This window comes from Pezoporus flaviventris, unplaced genomic scaffold, assembly GCF_033815535.1.
Source record: "Pezoporus flaviventris isolate CSIRO_AGI_PZ_B2104156 unplaced genomic scaffold, CSIRO_AGI_Pfla_v1 ptg000021l, whole genome shotgun sequence".
Taxonomy (NCBI): Eukaryota; Metazoa; Chordata; class Aves; order Psittaciformes; family Psittacidae; genus Pezoporus; species Pezoporus flaviventris.
Window position 1 is genome coordinate 9,399,660 of NW_026892569.1, and position 21,274 is coordinate 9,420,933.

Sequence of the window (21,274 nt, forward strand, 5' to 3'; positions counted from 1 at the left end):
TGTTTAAATTTTGTCTAATTTTACGACAGAAAGACTTCCAAAAATTGCATCTATTATATATGTTTCTAAACAGCAAACTAAAAATGAGTTTGCTATTTTCCAGTGGATATCAGTTCAGTAGTTTAGTAAAGCAGGTTAAAAAAGGAGTGTTTGAGATACTGAGCGTGTTCCATTTGGGTTTTGCTCCCATCTGCAATTAATAAGAAGTATATACAGTGACTTCCGATGCTGGAAGGTAAAATCTGGTAATATTGTTTGTAGTGATTATGAAAAATTTCAGTTGAAAAGCATGTAAGTATCAAAATAGGATACACATTAAGGAGTTTGTTTCCTGTGAGCACTGTTACGTGCGCTGAATTGACAGCCAGAACATCCCTTTGTACATGAACAGTACCACAGAGAAACTGAATTCAGCTCGTGTCAAAATTCAATTCTGATTTTTATAGTTTTAATACAGGCTCCTAATTTGCTGGATTTCTGTTAACTTCTACGGTTGCATTAAAAGTTAGCCCAAGGACCCCTCAGGCTGAAACCCACTAATTCCTGAATTCTCCTTATATGCAATGAAGTCTTCTTAACTTAGGTCAGAAGGGTTTGTTTAACAGCCCAACACCAAGATAAGGCTGCTGTGAGCATGCTGCTTCCTGTGTTAGAACAGTCTCATGTCATGGCAAGGAGCAGGCACAACTATACTTTTTCTGTTCAGGGTATATTAAGATGACAGGGAGGGTTAACTGAACTTAGAAGGACTAAAATCATGGAAGCAGTCTTTTGCTAATGTGGATATTTTCATTGCTTCATCTGTCTTTATTTACTCAGTTAAAGATTTAAACCATAACCATTACTGAACTTTTAAGTGAATTAGTAGAAAAATACCTATTTACAGAGACCCCTCTGCTATTGAACTGCATATTGCAATTAACTAAAATAATTAGAATAACTCTTTTTCTCTTGAGGCTATTTGTGGGCATCCCTATTTTGTTCTCAAGAAACCATGAAAACATATCTGTATAATGAATCATTTGCCCTCGTAATTTTTATGAAGGGGCCTATAAACCTGTAGTTCTGTTTGAGGTTTTGTCAGAAGGCTACTTCACATGCCTGACTTTGCCCTAAAAAGGATTGTGTTTGCCAAAGAGAGACTTTCAAGTGGATAACAAATCAACTGCAGTCTAATAATTAAGGAAGAGTGAGAACATTTCTGATCTGGCAGGCGTCTGGAATGCGGAAATGGCTGCTGGAAAAGGCAGCATTCCTTTTTGTTTTGCAAATTCCAACAGTTAAACAAATTAAAGGAATAAGAAAACGATGAGAGTTTCAATTGCTGTAGTTTGCTCCAAGTATATCAATAAACTTTGAGTGCATTCAAACTTTCTACAAGTCACAATCTGGCAAAGAGAAGGGGAAAAGCTGTCACAGATTAGTACATCTGCCTTTCTGTTTTTTTTCCTTCCCATGAGATAAATGACTATTAGCCATTAAGAACAGTTCCCTGGACACTTCTATTTAGACAGGCTGTGACTGCTTATTATTGCAAAGTTACAAACAGGTAAATGTTAAACAGATGGAAAGCAGTAAATGTCATTGGAAGGTTCATCATCTTGTTTTTATCAACTGCCTTATATTTTCATAGTAACTACAAGACTGATTCATGGAGTGTACTGTTTTCAGTTGAGCGTTTGCTGAATAATGGTAGTTTACATGAGAAACTTTGGAAATCAGCAATGGGCTACTGATTCAGAATGTTAGGGAACCATTATTTTATGTTGCAGTAGCCAGGTACTTTATTTGAAATATATGATGCAGTTTAGTTTATGTGCATCGGACAACACTGAAGAAAACTCAGGGTTTTAATTGTTTAGCTGAATTCACCTGAGTCAGTTTTTTACCCTGTTGTAATTAATGGTAGAATTCCTTAGACTTTTCTGAGAACAGTCTAGTGCTGAGTAGTTCTGGAAATTGTTCAAGTACTGTTTCTTTTTAATTGCAGCTTTTACATTGGTTCTCCAACAAGGTTTTTGTGATGTGAATTTGCTTGTAGACAGAGCTAATTCTAAGCCTGGTGATATTTAATAGTTTTATTATTTATAAATAGAGCTATCCTACTCATTAAGGAATTTTTCTCAAAACTAGAGTTAGCACAAAAATGATGTTTGCTTTCAATTAAAAGACATTAAATTTTCAGTTTGGGTAAGACTGAAAGGCTGATACTTTCTCATTCTCATATTTCTTGGCTTTGGATTTAGAACCGTGTCAGGCATGTGGAAATTCCCCTATTGCATTTGAGTAGAAAAGAATTTTTACCTTGATTGTGCCTTTGCTAAACTGATCATTTTGTCCCGTAAGTTGGTTTCCTCATGTCCTCTGAAGCAGTATTATCTTTTATGATGGTTGCTTTCATCGAGTGGAAAAGACTGTCTACCAGAAAGTTCATTTAGGGTGCCCATTGTTGGATTTGGGACACTGCTTCTTTATAAGACATGATTTGAGCATAATTTGTCAACTTCCTCATCCATTTCTTCTGAACAGTCTCATTAAGGAGGGTTGAAAGTCTGATTGTCCAAAGTCTTTATCCATGAGAAACTAAGAACAAAACACGTTCAGAAAAGAGAACTTTGGATTTGGAACTCTAATAAACCTTAAAAGAAAGTACATGAATGTAATATGTAGTTCTCATTGTTCTTTCTGCTTTCATAATTTTGTTCTGAAAACATCTAAAAGTGCCTGTGTGCCCTCACCCCTGCTCAATCCCAGCAATTCATTAGTGTGAGAACAGGAAAAACAAAACCTCTTTTCTTACCAGGGTACAGTACGTATAATGTAGCATGATTGGATAAACATTTTAATGAATAAAACAGCAAAAAGAAAAGTTATAGTTACTTTAATGGTGGTGCATATAGTCAATATGGATGTCAAAAACATGTTGATGACCCAAACTATAGCTTGTATTTAATTAATTTTTCTTATTAGTGAAAGGTGCAGACAACTGATATAGTTTATCTTTTGGGGGGTTATTCTGAGCAACGTGCCTCTATCTCAAATCCGTGGGGTCTATAGTGGTAGATGTTTATTAACCAGTAGCTGTGTAACACATCTACCTTTTTGTTCTCACTCTGCCTATGGCTATTGATTGAGAAAGTTTGGGAACCATTATTTTATGTTATGTCCAGCACAGCTGGACTTTTGTCCCTGATTTTCCCCCTTTACCCTTCCCACCTAATAGGCTTTATACAAAGCTTTCACTCTCTGCCTCTGTAGTTTATTAGTGCTGTCTGTGCCTACTGGAAGATCTGTTTCCGCACAGACACTGCTTAAGGAAAATTTAGTGAATGAGAATTTCCTGGCTCCAGTTCCTGGCATTGCAGATGCCTGCAGGGTAGAGCATTGTCTTCCTCTTTGTTATTGTAGCTAGTTTCTCGTGTGTGCCTGTTAGAGGACACTTCTTTTTAGTTACAAATACTTATTTTTCCTCTCTTCAATGCCCACAAGTCTTCAGCATTTAAAGTATTTGTCTGCAACTTCGAGTCATAAGCCCAAGGGGTATTTAATATGTATTTTAGCTAATACAGAACTAGCCAGGAAGAGCAAATGTTTTTGAGTTTAAATAACATGCATAGATATCTGATGTTAAAAATATACCTAATATTTTAAGATGTAGTGAAAACAATTTTAAGGGCAGAATTTAGTTTAGTATTCACTAGGCTGAATGAAATAGGGTGAGCTTTTCTTCATTTACTTAATTTTGGTTTAGAAAATTTCCCTAAATTTCTCTTTTCCTTGTACTTACGGTTCACAGAGGGAGAGGGGGAAGCTGAGCAGGATTGAAAGGGGTGGGCAGGAGCAAACCAGTAGCGCTAACCAGCCCTAGCACAAGGCTGGGTCTGAGTGTTCCAGTACACTGCCTTCCAGGGCTGGTACATGCTGCTAGGAGCAGGAGGATGGAGGGTGGGCTGGGGAGGCAGTATCATTGCTGATGAGTGTGTGCTGGAAGAAGTTAGAGTGGCTTCCTTTTATAAGTTATAAACCCAGTCAAGTCTTGTCTTATGCTTGATGTTCCTTCATTTTTGTCGGTACAGGAATCCTTGTTAATCTGTACAGTGTTTTTAAAAATGCTCTTGTTTGGGGTTTTTGTTTGTTTTATACTGCATGTTATATACGATAAATGTTTCAAAGTTTGCATATGTTTTCCTCCTTGTAAAAGTATATTAATATTTTTGCTAATATTTACCTAATCCAGTTTTGTGCTTACTTTAACTAACTTTGGTTGATTTGAGTAGAATGTCGGCAGTCACCACATGACCATGCAAATTAAACTGTTGTGCAAATTTATGCTTTAAAGAAAATGTTCTTTTATCAGATGAATTGCAGGGTGCACAGTCAGAGACTGAGGCTAAGCAAGAAATTCAGCAACTGCACAAGGAGCTGATTGAAGCCCAAGAACTAGCTAGGACAAGTAAACAAAAATGCTTTGAACTTCAAGGTGAGACCCAGATCAACTTGGTTGTGTAGGGTATCCGTTGAAATTGTATTTATCAGGTAGTATTAAAAGGAGTCCAGTTTTGCTAACTGTAAAAAAATTGTTTCTTAGCGTTCATATCTCCTGCACAGAATGTCAGAAACTTCAGCTTTTTTTTCTAAACTCTATATACAGGCTGAGCTCTGACTTCTTGGTTCAAGATAAACCAACATATGCATACTTGAGCTCTGTATATTTCATCCTTATTAAATATATTAATCTACGGATACTGATAAATCTGTGTTTCAGTCAGGTAATGCACATAATTGAACGTATTCGGTGGTAGTTCTTGGTTTAGCTCATCCTGTCAGATATATAACTGTATCCTTATCCTCAGCAAATCTGTGGGTTGTTTTTGACAGGAAATAGTATAGTCCAGTTTAATTGCATATTGTTCAGTGTTCCTTATGGGTTGTATTTACAGGTTTTTTTCCTTTTCCCACACCAGTTTGCATTTGGCACACGTGGAGTTTTTGGATCAGGCAACAGATTATATTAATTTCAAATTAATTATAATACTACCACAATAATGGAATGATGTCTTAATATTAACTTTTTATTAAACTACTTACCACAGTTACTAGCTTTGATAACTTACTGAAATAATATGGTTGGTTTAATCTTTGCAGTTAAGGGGAAGTTGTGACTAAAATTAATTACACAGCTGAAATACTTCTTACTAAAACTTTTGGGCACGTTTTTCACTTTCATTTACAGCACTATTGGAAGAAGAGAGAAAAGCCTATCGAGTGCAAGTTGAAGAATCTAACAAGCAAATAAATGTTCTGCAAGGTAGGAATGTGTTTGTTTCGCCTTAGTCCTTAGGGAAAATGTATAGCTTTGTCTGTTTCCATGGCATCATAAGCACTAATAAAGGAAAATATTAATTGAGTGTATGTTGTATATCTGATTTCTTTCATCGTATCTTTGAATTTTATCGTGCAGTGTTGCCTGTCAATTCCTGTGGTTCTAATCATAACTTAGAAAAGGGAAAATGTAATCTGTAACATATAATTCTTCTCCTTCCTCTCTCTTCAGTCTTTCTCAGCTTTGAATGATCCAGGGATTCTTACTGTGACTATTTTATCTTCAGAGCACTCAGAAGGTTTAGTATTTTTTGTGCTTCACTTCATTGGTAGGATTCTCTTAAAGACATTTTTAATCCAGGTCTACATCCAACCTCAGAACAAGCAGTAAAATTTCTGTGGGACACTGTCAGTGCTTTTAGAAAACCCAGTATGACCAATCATGCTTCTTTCAGCCTGTGCATGTGAGTGATGAGCACATTTGTTAAGAGGCTGTCTAGCCTTAAAATCATCATGGGCTTTGCTATGACTTCCTCAGAGCAAGCGTTAACTTTGCCCATCTACTCAGTCATTGATTGTTATGAGACTTGGAGGTTCATACCTCGAGATCTTTGTCAGCGTATCATTTGGTTTGGACCCAAAAGTGGTTGAAATCAAAATATCTTTAGCAAATTATTTTACAGGGTGGGCAGTAATTTGGTCTGGAATGTGGTACTTGTCGTACATCAGTTACACTGAGAAGTTTATATAATAGCAGTGTTTTAGATGAAAGTAAGCAAACAGTATTTACAGTCTGCCATTGCTGCTGTAAGAAAAGGAAGCTTGAATGATACTCATCTTCAAAACAAGAGAAGCAATTTAAATTTGAATCTTACTCTGCTAATACTGAAAACTCTCCAAGTTAAAAATGCTGTAGCAAAACTTAGAAATTAGAATTGGATAGTTATTTCTATGCAGGAAAAAATCTTTTTTCTCACTAAAAAAAAAAAAAAGACAATCAGTGTAGAAGATTGGCAGCACCAAACTTAACTGCAAGATGCTTCTTGTCAGTTCAGTACTGTTCTATTTCCTGAACCCTTCTAAAGTGAAGTCTTGCTAATGTTTCCTCTGCTTCTCTCCATTGTAATTCAGTGTTCTGATGTTCATTGTTCTGGGAAGCTTGCTGCTTCCCAAATTCTCAGGGTGTGACACATTTCACAGCTTTTCCCAAGTTGTCAGGATGTCAGGATTCTCCCTTGGCAGCCCCTGCAAACTGTAGTGGGGGGAAAAAAACCCTGGCAGCTTCTTGCAGTAACATTTTGTAAAGTATTTTCATGGACTCAGTAAAGCCAGTGCTGCGTGGCTTTCAGTCTTTGTCATAGAGAAGGTGCCACAGAAACAACTGAGATCCTGTCTCTGCATGTGAAGTTCTTTAGATGAACAGATAAGTAAAGAAAGGAAATTCAAGTAACTTGTCATTCCTTTTTTTAAAAAAGAAGGCAGTGAAGCATTCAGTTGAGCTGAGGTAATGGCTTACATAAATAAGAGACGTAATAGAAGTTTTCTTACAAATTATATCCAGTGCTTCAGAAACCATTCCAGTATTTTTGGTACTAATTTTCCTGTGTAAGTTATTTCTACAATTCCACCAAACTTTAGAATTGCTTGTATTTGTTTGGCTTTTCAGTCATACCATGCTTGTTTTAATGCCTGAACATTTAAAGGGGGAGTTGTCCATCAACAATGCAGACAGAAGGGAGGGGGAAATACTGTTTGAAATACTGCATTGCTGAGAGGGAGGAATTTAGCTTGTCTTGATAAAGAAAAGAATAATCAGGAAGATGTGGTTTGAAAAAATCTGTTGCTCATTAATGAGCACCTGCTGTGTTAACAAGTCATAATTCTTGGTGTTTTAGAAACATGGTTTCCTAACATGTTGGTGTGGTAGGTTGAAGGCTTCTAATGTAAGGATACATGGAAAGGCAGTTATTAATATGTACTATGTTGTCAGGTTGTTCTCATCTACTACTTTGTTTGCTGTTCTGTTACTATAAGCCTTTAGAAACTATTTCCAAACAAATGAAGTGGTAGTAAACATCATTAGAAGATCTTTCAGGTTCCTTCCACCCCAAACCATTCTGTGATGTTGTATTTAGAAATCAACCCTGCTGCAGATGTCTTTGTTAGAGAACAGACTATTTAACCTTAAACAGAATTGCTGTGAAATCTAACTTAACTGTTGTCTATAATACCTCTTAAGTATTACAATACATAATAACTGTATTTTTTCCCATACTGTCTTTTTCCTTAAGAGAGTGGAACTGCGTAGTTCATAGGCTCTTTATCTAATAAGCTAAATGTCTTCCTGAAACCTGTTTAGAGGAGGGGAGGGGGAAGTTGTATTTTTCTTCTTCACTACCTCAGCTAACAGCAGAGTTTCTAGATTGTACCCGTATGTGAATTCTGCCTGCATTACCGTAAATGTAGCTACTGAGCTATAATTGTGATGAAAGTGCAAGTCTCTCTTGAGCAGCTTTTATGCTATATCAGTTTACAACAAGAGTCGCTGACATTCTCTGTGTCATCTTCTGTAATGGATTGAGAGAACAAAAATAAATACGAGTAATCCGTGAAGGTTACTCATGGTTATCTTCCCCACGCTTTCCACTGTCCTCATTTTGCCCTTTGCTTCTGAAACATTGAACTTTAAATGTGGAATTCTGACCCACTGCAGTATCTTAAATTAGGTTTTTGAGTGATGTTAAGAACTTTGCACTTCTCTTCTCACAGCAATTCTTCATTAACTTAGTAATTGCTTTTTCCTGTGTTAAAAATCAGTTAAATGTAATTGAACTCTGATATGTGCTCTTTAAAGAGCAAACCAAAGCCACTGAGCAAGTAAGCACTTTGCTTCCATCAGGCAGGGTTTTAACAGTAATGTTCTTTCTTTCATCCTCCCTTTCTTCTGCATTGTACTCTTTTTTTTTTTCCAACTGTTTGCAGGCATATTTATGAAAAATAGTTGCTCTCAGAGATGTGTTTAGTAATGAAGCAGGTTTGAATGGGACTCATAAGCTTTGCTTCATGCAGAAATTTAAAGCAACCTCATGTGTACATGACTGCTGCATATTTACAGGAAGCCATAGATGCTGAAGGACTTCTTCGTTCAGTATGTTTGGTGCATCTGTCTCTTTCAATTAAAAATTCCTCTTGTCCTTTGAAATATGCTTTTTGCAAGGAATTATTTTTATTTCCTTCATTGCATCTTGAGACTGGAGTAGAAATTAGACTCTGTACCTCAAAATATTTATGGACATCACAGGCTGATTGCTGAGCAGGCAAACATTTCCAGTGTAGCTTTGCAGACGTTTGGCTTGACACACAAACTGCCTTGCTTTTCTTCTTGTCCTTGAACCATGCAGCATCCTTGTTCTATAATACTTGTTTTGCTTACAGTGAAGTTGGATCTGAATCTTGGCTTCATATTTTAGAAAGTTGCTGTAGTATCACACACATAGCACAACCGTGCCTGAGAAAGCCTTGTCCAACTGTAATTCTTGTTTCTTTTGACTCCTAATGCATGACTCCACTTACATATCTCTTTTAAGGGTATTCGACAAGATTAATATACTCTTCAACTGCTCTTGGATTCTTTAGTCTTATTAAACATCAGCAAGTTGAGAAAGGGAATAACATGTTTGAGATTTTCTGTGAGTAGTTTTTAAAATACTAACATGAATGTATGTTTTCCAGCTCAGTTGCGAAGGTTACAAGAAGAAATTGAGAATCTTCGTGAGGAAAAGGAGAACGAAGTTTCAAGCACGCGAAATGAACTTGTCAGTGCTCAAAATGAGATTCTGTCACTTCAACAAGTAGCAAAAAAGACAGCATCAGAAAGAGATACAGATATTTCTGCACTGCAAGATGAGCTGCAGACAGTGCGAGCGGAACTTGAACGGTGGCGGAAAGATGCCTCAGATTATGAAAAGGAAATTGTCAGTCTGCAAGCCAGTTTTCAGCTCAGATGCCAGCAGTGTGAGGATCAGCAGAAGGAAGAGGCTACGCGCTTAAAAGGTACTTGTATAAAAGGGTGTCACAGACCAGTGCTAACCATAGCAGCCTTCTCAATCTGATTTCAGTTATTCAAATCACTCTGTCTCTCTATGTATAGTCATTTACTTTATCTATATACACCCACATGTGTATTTATATATATTTATCAAGGCTTGTAGTGTAACAAAAGCTGTTTTGTGTACTTCATTAAATACTAATTGTTGATTATGCTTAAATTAACCTAGGTGCCCTTTGATATAAAGAATAGACCAAGTATAATTCCACTCAGGAGAATGGAAAACGTGTACCGTTTGAGTCTGCCACTGATGCTGCCACAGATTTCCAAAAGGACTTGTAACTTGTGTATAATTTAAGCCCTGGGTAGCTTCTAACCTTTTAATTTTTCTAGCAAAGCTTCATTCAAGACAAATAAATCTATTTTATGGCTTGTTTAGACTGTTGATACCATCTCATTTTTAACATAAAAATGTTAAATTTAAAGCTTTATTCTGAATGCATCATGTGGAGATACACAAATATGTTGTGTTGAGCCAGCATAGGGCTTCTTTTAGGCTTACTCATTTGTGTTCACTTCACATGTAATGCACCCACATCTCATGAGGACTGGTTGCGAGCCACTACTCCAGGCCTACAGCTTTGGGTCTTGGAGAACATGGGGGGTTCACAGGGGTTCATAGGGGTCAAAAGCTCATGCTGAAACTTTGTACATGCCACAGAGAAACTAGTATTTGTAAATTATGCTTTAAATTCTGAACTGGTTAATGTTTGTGAAGTTGTCAGAGAAGCCTTTTTCCAGTTCAGACTGCAGTCCCATTCATTGCATTACTAAGACATATGTAACATTGATTTTTATCTATTTTGCCAGGGATTGACTTGTTTCCAAGGTCTCGTTTTGACCCTTTAATTATTGCTTTAAGCATTCTGTTCCTTGTGGCAGAGGCATGGTACCGAGTGCTTCTAGTTCCTTGCTGTTTTCAAGACTGGTAGATTATTTTCTTCAAATACGCTTTTCTGTCACTGTTCCTAAACATATAACAACTGTTTCTACTAGAGCAGACCCATAAATAGACTGGTTTCTATTCCTTTGTGCTTCAGAAAAAGTTTGCATTAAAAAAAAGCAGTGCTAACTTGCTTAATTGCTCTCAAACCTCTTAACAGTAGAAGGTATTGTAATGTTTTATAGGTGCTTGTGAGAGAATTCATGTGCCATGACTATAATCACATATATTTGAGATTGACGACTGATACCAGCTGTTCCTCCATTTATTAGCTGGTGGTACTTGAAGCAGTCATAAAATAATTTTACTCAATGCAGTTGAATTCTGTTCATTGCAGGTGAACTTGAAAAGTTGAAGGCACAGTGGAGTGCTCTGGAAGCCGAATGCGTTACACTAAGGAAGGAAAATACTTTGCTTTCATCTGAACTTCAGCGGCAGGAGAAGGAGCTTTCTAGGTAAGGGCACGCAAAGGATTTGTCCAGGAGGGTATCATAGTAGCTGAAGAGGGGTTTGGTTGTTTATTCTTCCCAAAAATGGTACTAGATTTCTGATGGTGTTTTCAATAAATGCATTGAAATTTTATTTATATCGTAGTATTGGGCTGAACACATTTTCATGCCATGTTATACCCACCTATTTGTTCTGTTTTGCAAATGATTCTGTATTACTTATCAGTCATGTTGTATTGTCGTAAGGCAGCCTGACTTATTTTGCAGCTTTTAATAAGGACTCGAAAGCATGTTTTGTGAAATTACCTAGATTTAAAATTTGTCCTCCTACTTGAAAGATAACAAACCACATAGATTTCATAACCTAGAGTTTCCTCAGCATTCACAGTTGGAAAATGATTCTCAGATGGTAGGGTGTCTCATGGAAGCCTGTCACATTATAAATAGTAATGGTGGGCAGAACCAGTGTTCTGTATCATGTTTTGGTTAACAGAGAAGTACAAACCTTCTTATCACAAGCGCCATAATATCTTTCAGGAGGGATTTTAGGGTGCAGGAGTATTTGTGTTTTACTGTATTTCTTTTTCTATTTGTGCACATGACATTGCTAAAGGCTGTCTAAATCTTCTGCCTCAAAATAACTTCTCTTATCCCTTCATCAGCCATTATTACATTGTTTTCCAGTTTCAGATAATGGAATTCAGTTCACAAAGTAAATATGGGACAGCAACTTTGTTTTATTGTAAATCTGAATTTTACAATCACGCTGTTTGATTTGGGGTTTATTTTTTCCTTCTGACTTCCTCACTGTTGTAAGATCTCATTGAAAAATGGAAATTTCCCACAGTAAAATATTTCTATTAGTGTGTTATTTTACAGGTATCAAACCTTTTTTTTTTTGTTCCATCATGCCACGATTTCCACTTGTTGCTTTTTGTTTGTTGTTTGTTTTTTGGTGGGGTTTTTATTCGTTGTGTTTTGGGTTTTTTATTTCTATCTTTTCATATGGAAGGTTACATGAGCAAATACAGGCTTTTCACAATGGAGATACGGAAGTTGTGTCCCTTATTTTTCTTTGTCTTGCACAGGCATAAATTAACACTATTTGGTTATTACACTGAAGTTTGTAATGGCTTATGCCTATTACACAATTGTACTAAACACTTCAGAAGATACTAGCTATTAGCTTATGCAACTGGAGTAAGCAGAAGCATGTATGCAAATAAGTGAAATACCTCTGACAACCTTGGGCTGATATGCTTCAAAAATACTTTGGAGTATATCATAAGTATGTGATAAATAATAAAAATAAAGCAAGAAACTAAAATTATGCATGATAAATTATTTAAATTATATGATTAATTATACACACTAAGATGTGCGCATACATTTAAAAGCACGACTATGGTCAGCCTTTTGTCAATACTTTGTATAGGGAAGCAATGGGATCATCTGCTCTTAGGATTGCTCTAAGCTATTTCCGTATTAAATAAAAATAATGTGTGAAGCTTTGGAGGATGAAAAGTGCTTTAAAAAAATCTCTTCTTTGTTTGCATTTAAAACACATGAGGAATCAATTGGATTTTGTTTTTCAGCTCTCAGAAGCAGAGTTTAGCGCTAACCAGCGATATAAGTGTTCTTGAAATGTCTCGAAAGGAACTTGAAAATCAGATGGGATCTTTGAGAGAAAAACATCAACGGGATGCAGCTAGTCTAAAAAGCCAACTCAGTGAAGCTGAGAGTCAAGCAAAAGATGTTCAAAAAGAGGTAACGTGGAACATTATGTCTGTGTTGAGAGAATAAAATGCCCAGTGACTTGATTTTTAAGCTAAAAGAAAAGAAATGCCATTTCCAGTAATTGAATTTTTTCATACTTTTATTGAAAGTACTTTTATGGTGGCTGACAGTATAGAAATAGAAACTGGAGGTTAAATCTGAACAGGAAATTTTCAGGTAAAATGACTTGTATGTGTTTGGAGAACTTCCTGAAGTTTACCTCCATGCATTATATTTGTGAATTTACTTTTAAGCTGTTCAGACAGGTAAACCCTTATTCAGAGACTTCCTGAATATCATGGAATACAGTTTCATTACCTCTTATGAGTCAAAATTCAATCTTTTTAGTCAGTATGATCTTCCTAGTTAGATTTAAGCTCTTTTATTTGTCAGTGGGACTACACATTTTTACAAAGGTCTCCTTTCGTCTTCCTGGATCGCTTCAGGCTGCTGAGGATCATTAGCAAGTACATAAGAAAAAAGGTAGCTTTTTCAGCATGTGTTTCATCTGCCTGGCCTCTAAAGATTGTCTGGCTGAAGGCCGTAGTCTCCAGCAGTTACTTGCTTTTTCTTAAGAGCATTTTGAGGGAAGTTTTCTCCAGTCACTGGTTTTAGTTTCTTTTGCAGTCCTTTGCTTTGTTTTGTCATTAATTCATCCATGTCACATTCCTTACTGTTTTCAGAATTTGAAAAACCCACTGTTGTTAGTTTGTGGGCCTCTAACCAGATGTATTTGTAAGATGCCTAATCTTTTAAATCTGTGGTAAATGCTACTACTGAAAGTCATTGATCCTAATCCCTGTCATGAGGACTACTAGAAAGCTTGTCATCTATAGAAAAAGTTGAATGTGAGTTTGAAAAAGGAGAAGCTGCCCATGCTATAGGAACATGGGACACATTCACCCACTATTGTTTGTACTTGACCCATGCTGAGGATTATGGTATGATAGTGATAAGGCATAATTTTTTTTTAAATGCCTTATACTATGTGTGAGGAGGGTTTGATTTTCTTCATATAGAATGTTGATTTTTGCACCCACTTGATTGGTATAGATATTTAAGCTACAGCTTAGATTTAAGACCGCTATTTAAGACCACTATTTAAACATAAAGGACTCCTTGTTCCCCTATTTCTTGTTTCAGTTACTACACCTCTTTTCAATCTGATAATGAGTAGTTGTTTGGTATGGGAGATGAATTAAGGACTTGCATTTTCTTAATATTTCTTTGTTTTCAGTTATCCCAGCCCTTCAGTATTAGGGACAAAAATCTTCATTTGAAAAAAAATGGAAATCTAAACTAGGATTTTTCTACCCTACTTTTATGAAAAGAGAGTATGCTGATACAAGGGAAGTTACTCTAGGCAGATGACAGGAAAGGAAGTGTGCGCAAAGCAAATGTAAGCATGTGCTGAGTGTCCAGGGGTCTGCAGACTCTTTTCTCTTTGTCTTTAGTATGAAAGAACACAGACTGTGCTCTCAGAGCTAAAGGCGAAGTATGAGATGGCTGAGCAAGAAAACCAGTCACTCTCAGAGGAGCTCAGACAATGTAAAGAAAACTTGAAGCTGCTACAAGAAAAAGGAAACAACGTAAGTCTGTACAAAATAACGTCGGGAAGTTGGGTTATGACACTGGCACTTCTGTTGATTGAGGGAATATACGGGTGTCAAATAGAAAAAGACGGGGGAAAAAAGGCTGTGAACCATATATGCAAAATTCCATTCTGGAACTATCTGTGCAAATTTGCAGCTCATTATGCTGTTACAACTAAATATGCAAGTTAAATGTACAGTTGTGTGACAGTTTTAAACATGGCCTTAGATATCTGCTCTCTTGGAAAGATCTGGCTTAAATACTAGTGACCCAGAACTAAGTAAAACTTGTATCCATATAAATTATGAAATCTTTTTCAACTTTGTTTTATTGGTGTTTATTACAGTGGGTGTTCCCTTCTTACTCTGGCTCATGCTTCTTAACAGTGGTTATCCCCGACTGGCTCATGCTGTAAACAGTGCAGTTAAACTGTCCTTTCTATTCATTACTGAAAATATTCTTTTCTGTTGCAATTACTTCGAGACGTTGCATCATTAGAATTGAGTTTACAACTAGGAACAATGGTTTATTTATTTTTTATACTGAGATTTCTTCAGTCCTCCAAATGTTAAGGGTGTGGCAGAGACATTACAAGGTCATAACCTTATTTTAGATACCTTATTACCCTGGGATGGCTGGTTTATTGTCTTCCTGTATGGCATCTATGATAAGTGCAGCATGAGTAACTCCTGCAGTGAATAATACAAAACAGGGGGATAATGGGTGTTCTTTAGTAGCCTTTTAGAAAAGTGTTTCTCTGTCTGCAGAGAAAGTTTTAAAGGGGCTATTCTCTAAAATCAGCTGGCTGCTAGATGCCCAAAGTTTGTATGAATACTCTTGCCATAGCCAAATACCAAGTGTAAACCTCTATCATAATAGAGCTGTCAAAGATTTAAAGAATTCAAAGCTCTTCTCACATCTTCAGCCATCTCTTTAGGTACACAATGTTGGAATTCTCTTGGAAACTGCTTCCTGCTTAGAATTCTTCTGCAGTGCTCAGATAACATTGGGTCACTAAAGCAGGCAGAAGTCAGAAACAACCAAAAACCACCCATTTTAATAGGAGGGGTCACACTGAATAAACAATTGTGAATGTGAGATTTTCTGTTGTATTGAAAGCATTAATCTCAGTATTAAAATGGTCAATGGACAAAGGGGGATAGTAAAGGAAAGAAATACTGTGAAGGGAATTGGAGCACATGGTGAAAGTAGAAGACCTTAAAAAGTACGGGAAATTTTAAGAGGAATTTGGGGTGAGTATTTAGATGAAATCAGGAACCACAGCAGTTGCCAAATATGTTTCCAGAGAAGGACTTAGTTAGAACATTTGAAACCTGGAGGTCAGGGTATGATGAAGAGCATCCAGCCATTTAAGGACGCACAGGAGAAGCTTGCTCTTCAAGAAAGCATTACTCACAATCAGTAATGTAAAACATCTCTGTCTTGTGGATTATTTGAAGCATCGCTGATACTTGACTGAGTTCCAAGGTCAAATTTTTCAAGTACCATTGTCCCCTTATCCTGGAATCATTATCTGCTACTGCATGTCTGAGGACAGTGACTCACAAAGGGACTTCCCACTGTGGGATTTGTTCCTTTTTACAGCCCATCTGTATTTGAGTTTGCATATCTTCATATTCAAAGACAAGATGCATATTTTCAGTGAAGCACCTCATTAAGTTCTCCTCAACAAGAAGGTGATTTGTTAAATATTGATAAGTTCATGAGGGGAAAAATTTAATCATTTGGAGGCAATTTCATTTAATGTGGTGGATATTGATCATCTGCTTCATTTGCCAAGATGTCACAGCCATGAATGTGTATAATTAAAAAAAACCCAATAATAATAGAAAAATCCATAGAATTGTTCAGTGAACTAACAAATGTTAGAAAAGACAAGGCCTCTGTGCTCCATTTGGGATGTCATTTAAATAGTAAAGTTTTATACTTAAGTTTGACTTTGAAAAAAAGAATTGCAGTGTTGTGTTCTAAAAGGCTTAGCAGTGTGGTGTACTACTTGTGCTTGCATGCTTGTAGTCGCTGATTATTTCCTGTTGTGCTTTATGTGACAGATTTATTGATGTGAATGGTTTGAGAACATTAGCTGCTCTGGTTGACTTAAATTTCTGGCGCTTTTTTGAACACTGCTCTGATTATTTCTTCCAACATGCTTTCTGTGGGAAGGTGGCACTCTGATTTGTGGCACCAATGACACAAAAATGATCCTGCATGAAAATTACTTCAATAGTTACACATAATATTGCTATTAAATATTTACCTTGATCAAAACAAATCTGAATGGAATGGTAGATAATAGGATACCTTGTAAGATTTGTGTGGTTTGAACCATATTAGAGGTTCAGTGATTAAGTGACTTGTACAAATTCATGACAGAATGCAATTTTATGAATCATAGATTTTTAGAAAGTCTTCAAACATTAATTTATTATTTAGTTATTTGAACAAAATCAAGGTGGCTTCAGCACGAGCAAGTTCTTAATATTTGGCATGGTTTGCACTTAACCTCTGTCTGTCTTTGTGTGTGTGCACAAATACATAGGCTAGGATACAGAGAAAGCAGATGTCTTCAAGGGCAGCTTAAAAAGAAGTTAGGTGAATTTTTGCTTTTACTTTCTCCTATTAAGGATTGAGTCTGTCCATTCAGAATGTGAAGTAGTTCACAGTTAATTGAATGTAGCTGAGAGAATGTGTAGATGTTTCTCATGAGGCCATAAGCTAAGTGAGCCCTGCAGTCTTGCCAGCTGGTAGCTTGGCCCAGGTCCAACATTTGATCAGTTTTCAGAACTGTGTTTGGTCGCAAGGCTGCTGACCTGCCAGAGATGCTGATCTTGGTGGTACCTCTAATCAAGATGTGCTTCCCTGCTTTATAGTAACCTAGTGATGATTATACAGTCATGTTACAGTCTCACAGTGATGTCTGAGCTACTGGGTTTGTCTGTGTACATAGTTGTGATTAATTCACTACTGGAGGAAAAAGATTGTTTTTCCTGGAGGCTGGTGATGGAAAATGGGAAAGGCGAAGTAGCAAGGAATGAAGAAGTAGCTGAAAAATTCAGTGTCTGGTGTAAGTTTTTTGCCTTAAGAAATCCAGATGGGATTTCCTATCACTTAGGAAAACTAAAACCACCTAGAAATAAGATACAGGCAAATCAGTTTAAGATTTGTGTTGCTTTTAAGAGCTAAATTCCAAGTTGTGACAAGAGGTTTCTTAGAACATTTTCTGCTTACTTCCCTTTATTTTTAAACTTCCCTGTTCATTTGAGTAGAACGGTGTACTAACTGTGTATACCAGATTAGATAATGCTGTATTATGTTAGATGTCTTTAATACATTTCAATTAAAACAAAACTCACTGACTTATTTTCCCCTCTCTAAATCATCTTTACCTGATTGATTTATAGCACAAAGTGATTTTTAATATCCCTTCCCTTCTTTAGCCTTCCATATTACAACCCGTCCCAGCCGTATTCATCGGCCTAATCCTGGCTTTCCTGTATTGGTGTTACGGCCCATTGTGGTAGCGAAAGGTACAAGCACTACTGTTCAGTCAATGTATGTTTGTCCCTCTCACCTGTTTGTGCCATTTCTGTATAAAATAGTGCATGGTGAAATACACAGGTATTTCTTTACCTGAAGCAAACCCTTCATTTAATATGCCATTCTGTTGATACTGATGAGCGGAGCAATCAACTAATCATTTAACATCTGTGTGATTCCTTTAATTCTAACAATGAATTTCATTCTAACTGGTTCTCAATGTGCTGCTTCTAACTTGGTTTGTCTTTAGCAAACGGGCTACCTTTTGCACAATGCTGCTATATGCTAGGGCCTGTAAGAAAACTTAATTGCTTAATTAACTATGAAAAATGAAGAGTTTGCCTCTAATAATAAAAGTGAACAGCTTTGGTTCCTATTTATGGACTAAGAAATTCCTCTCTGGCTTTAAACACTTTATTTTTTTCTCACTATTGCTGTGAAGAAGATGGGGAAAAAAGACAAGATGATAAATAGGTGGTTGGTTTGTATCCTGACCTCTCGGCTTGCATCCTCTCTAATGTCTCTCAGTGTGTCCTTCCTAAAATGCTGTTGTTGTCATGAAATGTTGTGACAGTCTGTTAGAAATGATGTTGTTAGGATTTGCTGCAAATGAACTTTATACATCTGGATTTAAACATTCAAAAGCTAAGTTAAAAGATGTCAGTACTGCATAAACCTGTGTCTAGCAATTACTTGGCACAAGCAATGTTTTAAACATCTTAAACATTCACACATTTAATAGCAGATCTCTTTGGGGTGTGTATGGTAATGAAGTTGGAAATACGGTACTGCCAAAAGTTCTCCTGATGATCCTCAGTCATGAAGAGTTGTGGAGTTCCCTTTGCTGGAGAAACACTGTTTACTGTGATGCTCTGAGTCAGGATGAGCCTGCAGCAGGGTTCATGAGTAACATTTTAGTGGTGCCTATCAACAGGAGCTCAGGACTTTCAGGAACCACGGGGTAAACTGATTAGTGTGAATTAGAACAAATATGATATTGATTTTTTTTTTCTCTCCACACAGAGACAATGGCCTTGGATGCCTGTGATGGCAGCTTTGGTTGCTGTAACAGCCGTGGTGCTGTACCCAGGCCTAACCAGAGCTTCTCCATGAGAACTGTTGTTGAATCCATACACCGTCCTCCCTTTAGAAGCTGGCAACATTCATATACTGAGGGAAAACAGATTAATTCTCTTCCTTTTTACCTCTTAATACAGCACAGCTCCGCGTGAGAACAGCAGTAGGGTCATTTGCTTTAAACTGTATAAAATGTATCTGTCTATAAAGAGGGAATAAAATTGTGATTCATCATACTGTGAGCAATATTTTTGCTTACAATTTCATGCAAGTTTTAAAATAGTATGTTGGGATTCTGAATACTATAATGGTGGCCTAAAGTAGGCTTCTCGGTACCAAATTATTTATAATGGCTAGGGTTGTGGACACTTACTTTAGAATCTGATTGCCAGATTTAACAGGAAAAATACATTTCTGATTTGGACACCCAAGCCAAGTAACCTTGCAGATACTTGGTAAACAGATGCAGTGTGCTCAGTGCCTTTCAGTATGATTTTTTTGATTCTGTTTTTTTTTAATACAAACTAGTATACCATTTTACTTGCTGTTAAGTCACTGAGCTGTTGGGAACAAGACTTAAGAAAACGTATCACACCTTTTCAAGGAAGCGTCTTTTCTTTATTAAGGATTGCTTTATTAATAATTTTTGGGAATAAACACAATTCATGTCCAGCCTTAAAAAGATAGAGATATTGATGGTGAAGACCAGCCTAAAGTATTTAGTGTGCGCGTGTGCGAGTGTAAGCATGTGTGTGTTTTTGAGTGAACTGAGATATTCCTGGGAGCAAGTACTTGGTCATTTGATGGACATAGTGCAGTGGTTCAACTTACGTTAACTTTAGTTTGAATGTAATTTATTAAATTTCATATATTTAAAGAGATACGTTCTTTAAAAGTATGAATACTTTCTCTCATATCACATGTATCAGTTTATTTTTTCAGTCATTTGATACTTTCTGACTTGAGCTGGAGATGCTCTTTAGATAAGCTTTTGTTGACGTAACTTTATTAAGAGAACTGCTACAGTACGTCTGTGATTAGCTGAAAAAAATCAAAGAAACATAAAATACTACAAAATTGGAATCATTTGCCTGACGGGGTATTGTCAGGTGAAGATGATTTTAATTTGGTAGTAAAATTTTGTGCATCCTCATCACATGGCTGTAAGTATGATGCAGTGGTCCCCATTACAAAGTTTATTTTCCTTATCTAAGTACTATAACTATTGCTACTTGCTGACTTTTGGTGGGAATCACTGTAGTTAGTGCTGAATTAAATGTAGACTGTAGTTGTCTTGTTCAGCTCAACAGTTCTGTCAAAAAAAGTTTCTTAAAGACTTAAATAATATGCTAAAGAATGGTAAAGTAAAATGGCTCTGCTAAAGGAGACTTCAAAACAGGGAGGTAATCTCAACAATTCAATTGGCTTTTAAGAATGTTATGGCAATCGACAGATAGTTTAAATATTTAAATAGAAATTTAGCATATAATTTGTGAGGTTTTAAGGGTCATTGTCCTTTAATTAAAGGTTCTGTCTTAAGTGGAATTTACTAATGGGAGGATTATTAGTTGGAAAAAAGTCCGCAAGTGACTTGTAGAAAAATATATATTGTCATTTAGTTCATTCATTTCATCCTTTTCAGTTGCAGGAAGCCACCCAACCACAGAACACTCGTATGCCAGTGGTACTTAGTACCTCTTGTATATAGGTTATTGCAAATATTGTTCTGAAATGCTTAACTTCAGAATTACATTTTTTAAAGTAAATAATTGTTTTAAATCTATTTTGTAAAGATATAAAAATACAATAGAATTTCTGGAGTACAGATTAAACTATTTGCACTAACACACGTGATGTGCATGATTTAATAAAATAACTTTACTCTCCCTATGCATGTTTGAGTTGAATGTCATTTGAAAACAAAAGATTCATGCTAAGTTTCTTTTGCACTAGGTATTGCCACAGTTACTAGGCACAATGTCTGCAGCATGTCCAGTAATAATAGCAAAAGACTTTTTTTACCACTGCACTGGTTTAAGATTTTGTCTAGCTCATCTCTCTCCTGTCTGTGGTTTTCAGAAAGAAAGAGGGGAGGAGAGAGCCGTTGAAGGCAATATGGAAGCGTATTGCCATGGGGGGAAAAAAAGGTATTCACAGCTGAAAGGTGGATAGCACCTGTGGCAGGGGTTGTGAGATTGGAGGAGCAGGATTGGCAGGAGGAGATTGGATTGGCTGCAGATAGTGGGGTGATAGTGGAAAGTCCTTTGAGGGGAAGGGAGCCTGATGCTGCCTCCTCTCTCTTCTAACATCTTGATCTTCCCGTTTGTCCCTCTTTCAGCTACTGTGTCTTTTCCAATGGATCCTATTCCCTTCTCCCTGCCAGTAGAATGTAGCCATGGTGTGAGGAGGTGGAGTGGAGCCTGGTGGAGCAGTGGTCCCTCCTGGCTG

At 36.7% G+C, this 21,274-nt stretch overlaps 1 protein-coding gene across 43 annotated transcripts in view; it reads left to right on the top strand.

Moving 5' to 3' along the window:
* Positions 1 to 20,716, top strand: part of SLMAP (sarcolemma associated protein) — an 83,479-nt gene extending 62,763 nt beyond the window's left edge. For 26 of the 43 annotated variants that reach the window (XM_061455916.1, XM_061455925.1, XM_061455951.1 and 23 more), the window contains 7 exons: positions 4,358 to 4,480; positions 5,234 to 5,308; positions 9,055 to 9,375; positions 10,711 to 10,828; positions 12,418 to 12,589; positions 14,053 to 14,187; positions 18,773 to 20,716. In XM_061455916.1, coding sequence (XP_061311900.1) covers positions 4,358 to 4,480; positions 5,234 to 5,308; positions 9,055 to 9,375; positions 10,711 to 10,828; positions 12,418 to 12,589; positions 14,053 to 14,187; positions 18,773 to 18,862 — 1,034 coding nt within the window. In that variant the 3' untranslated portion in view covers positions 18,863 to 20,716. Of the gene's footprint in view, positions 1 to 4,357; positions 4,481 to 5,233; positions 5,309 to 9,054; positions 9,376 to 10,710; positions 10,829 to 12,417; positions 12,590 to 14,052; positions 14,188 to 17,649; positions 17,740 to 18,772 lie in introns of all 43 variants that reach the window. The other 17 variants (XM_061455918.1, XM_061455927.1, XM_061455919.1 and 14 more) reach the window with 3 other exon arrangements.
* Positions 20,717 to 21,274: the final 558 nt, after the last annotated feature.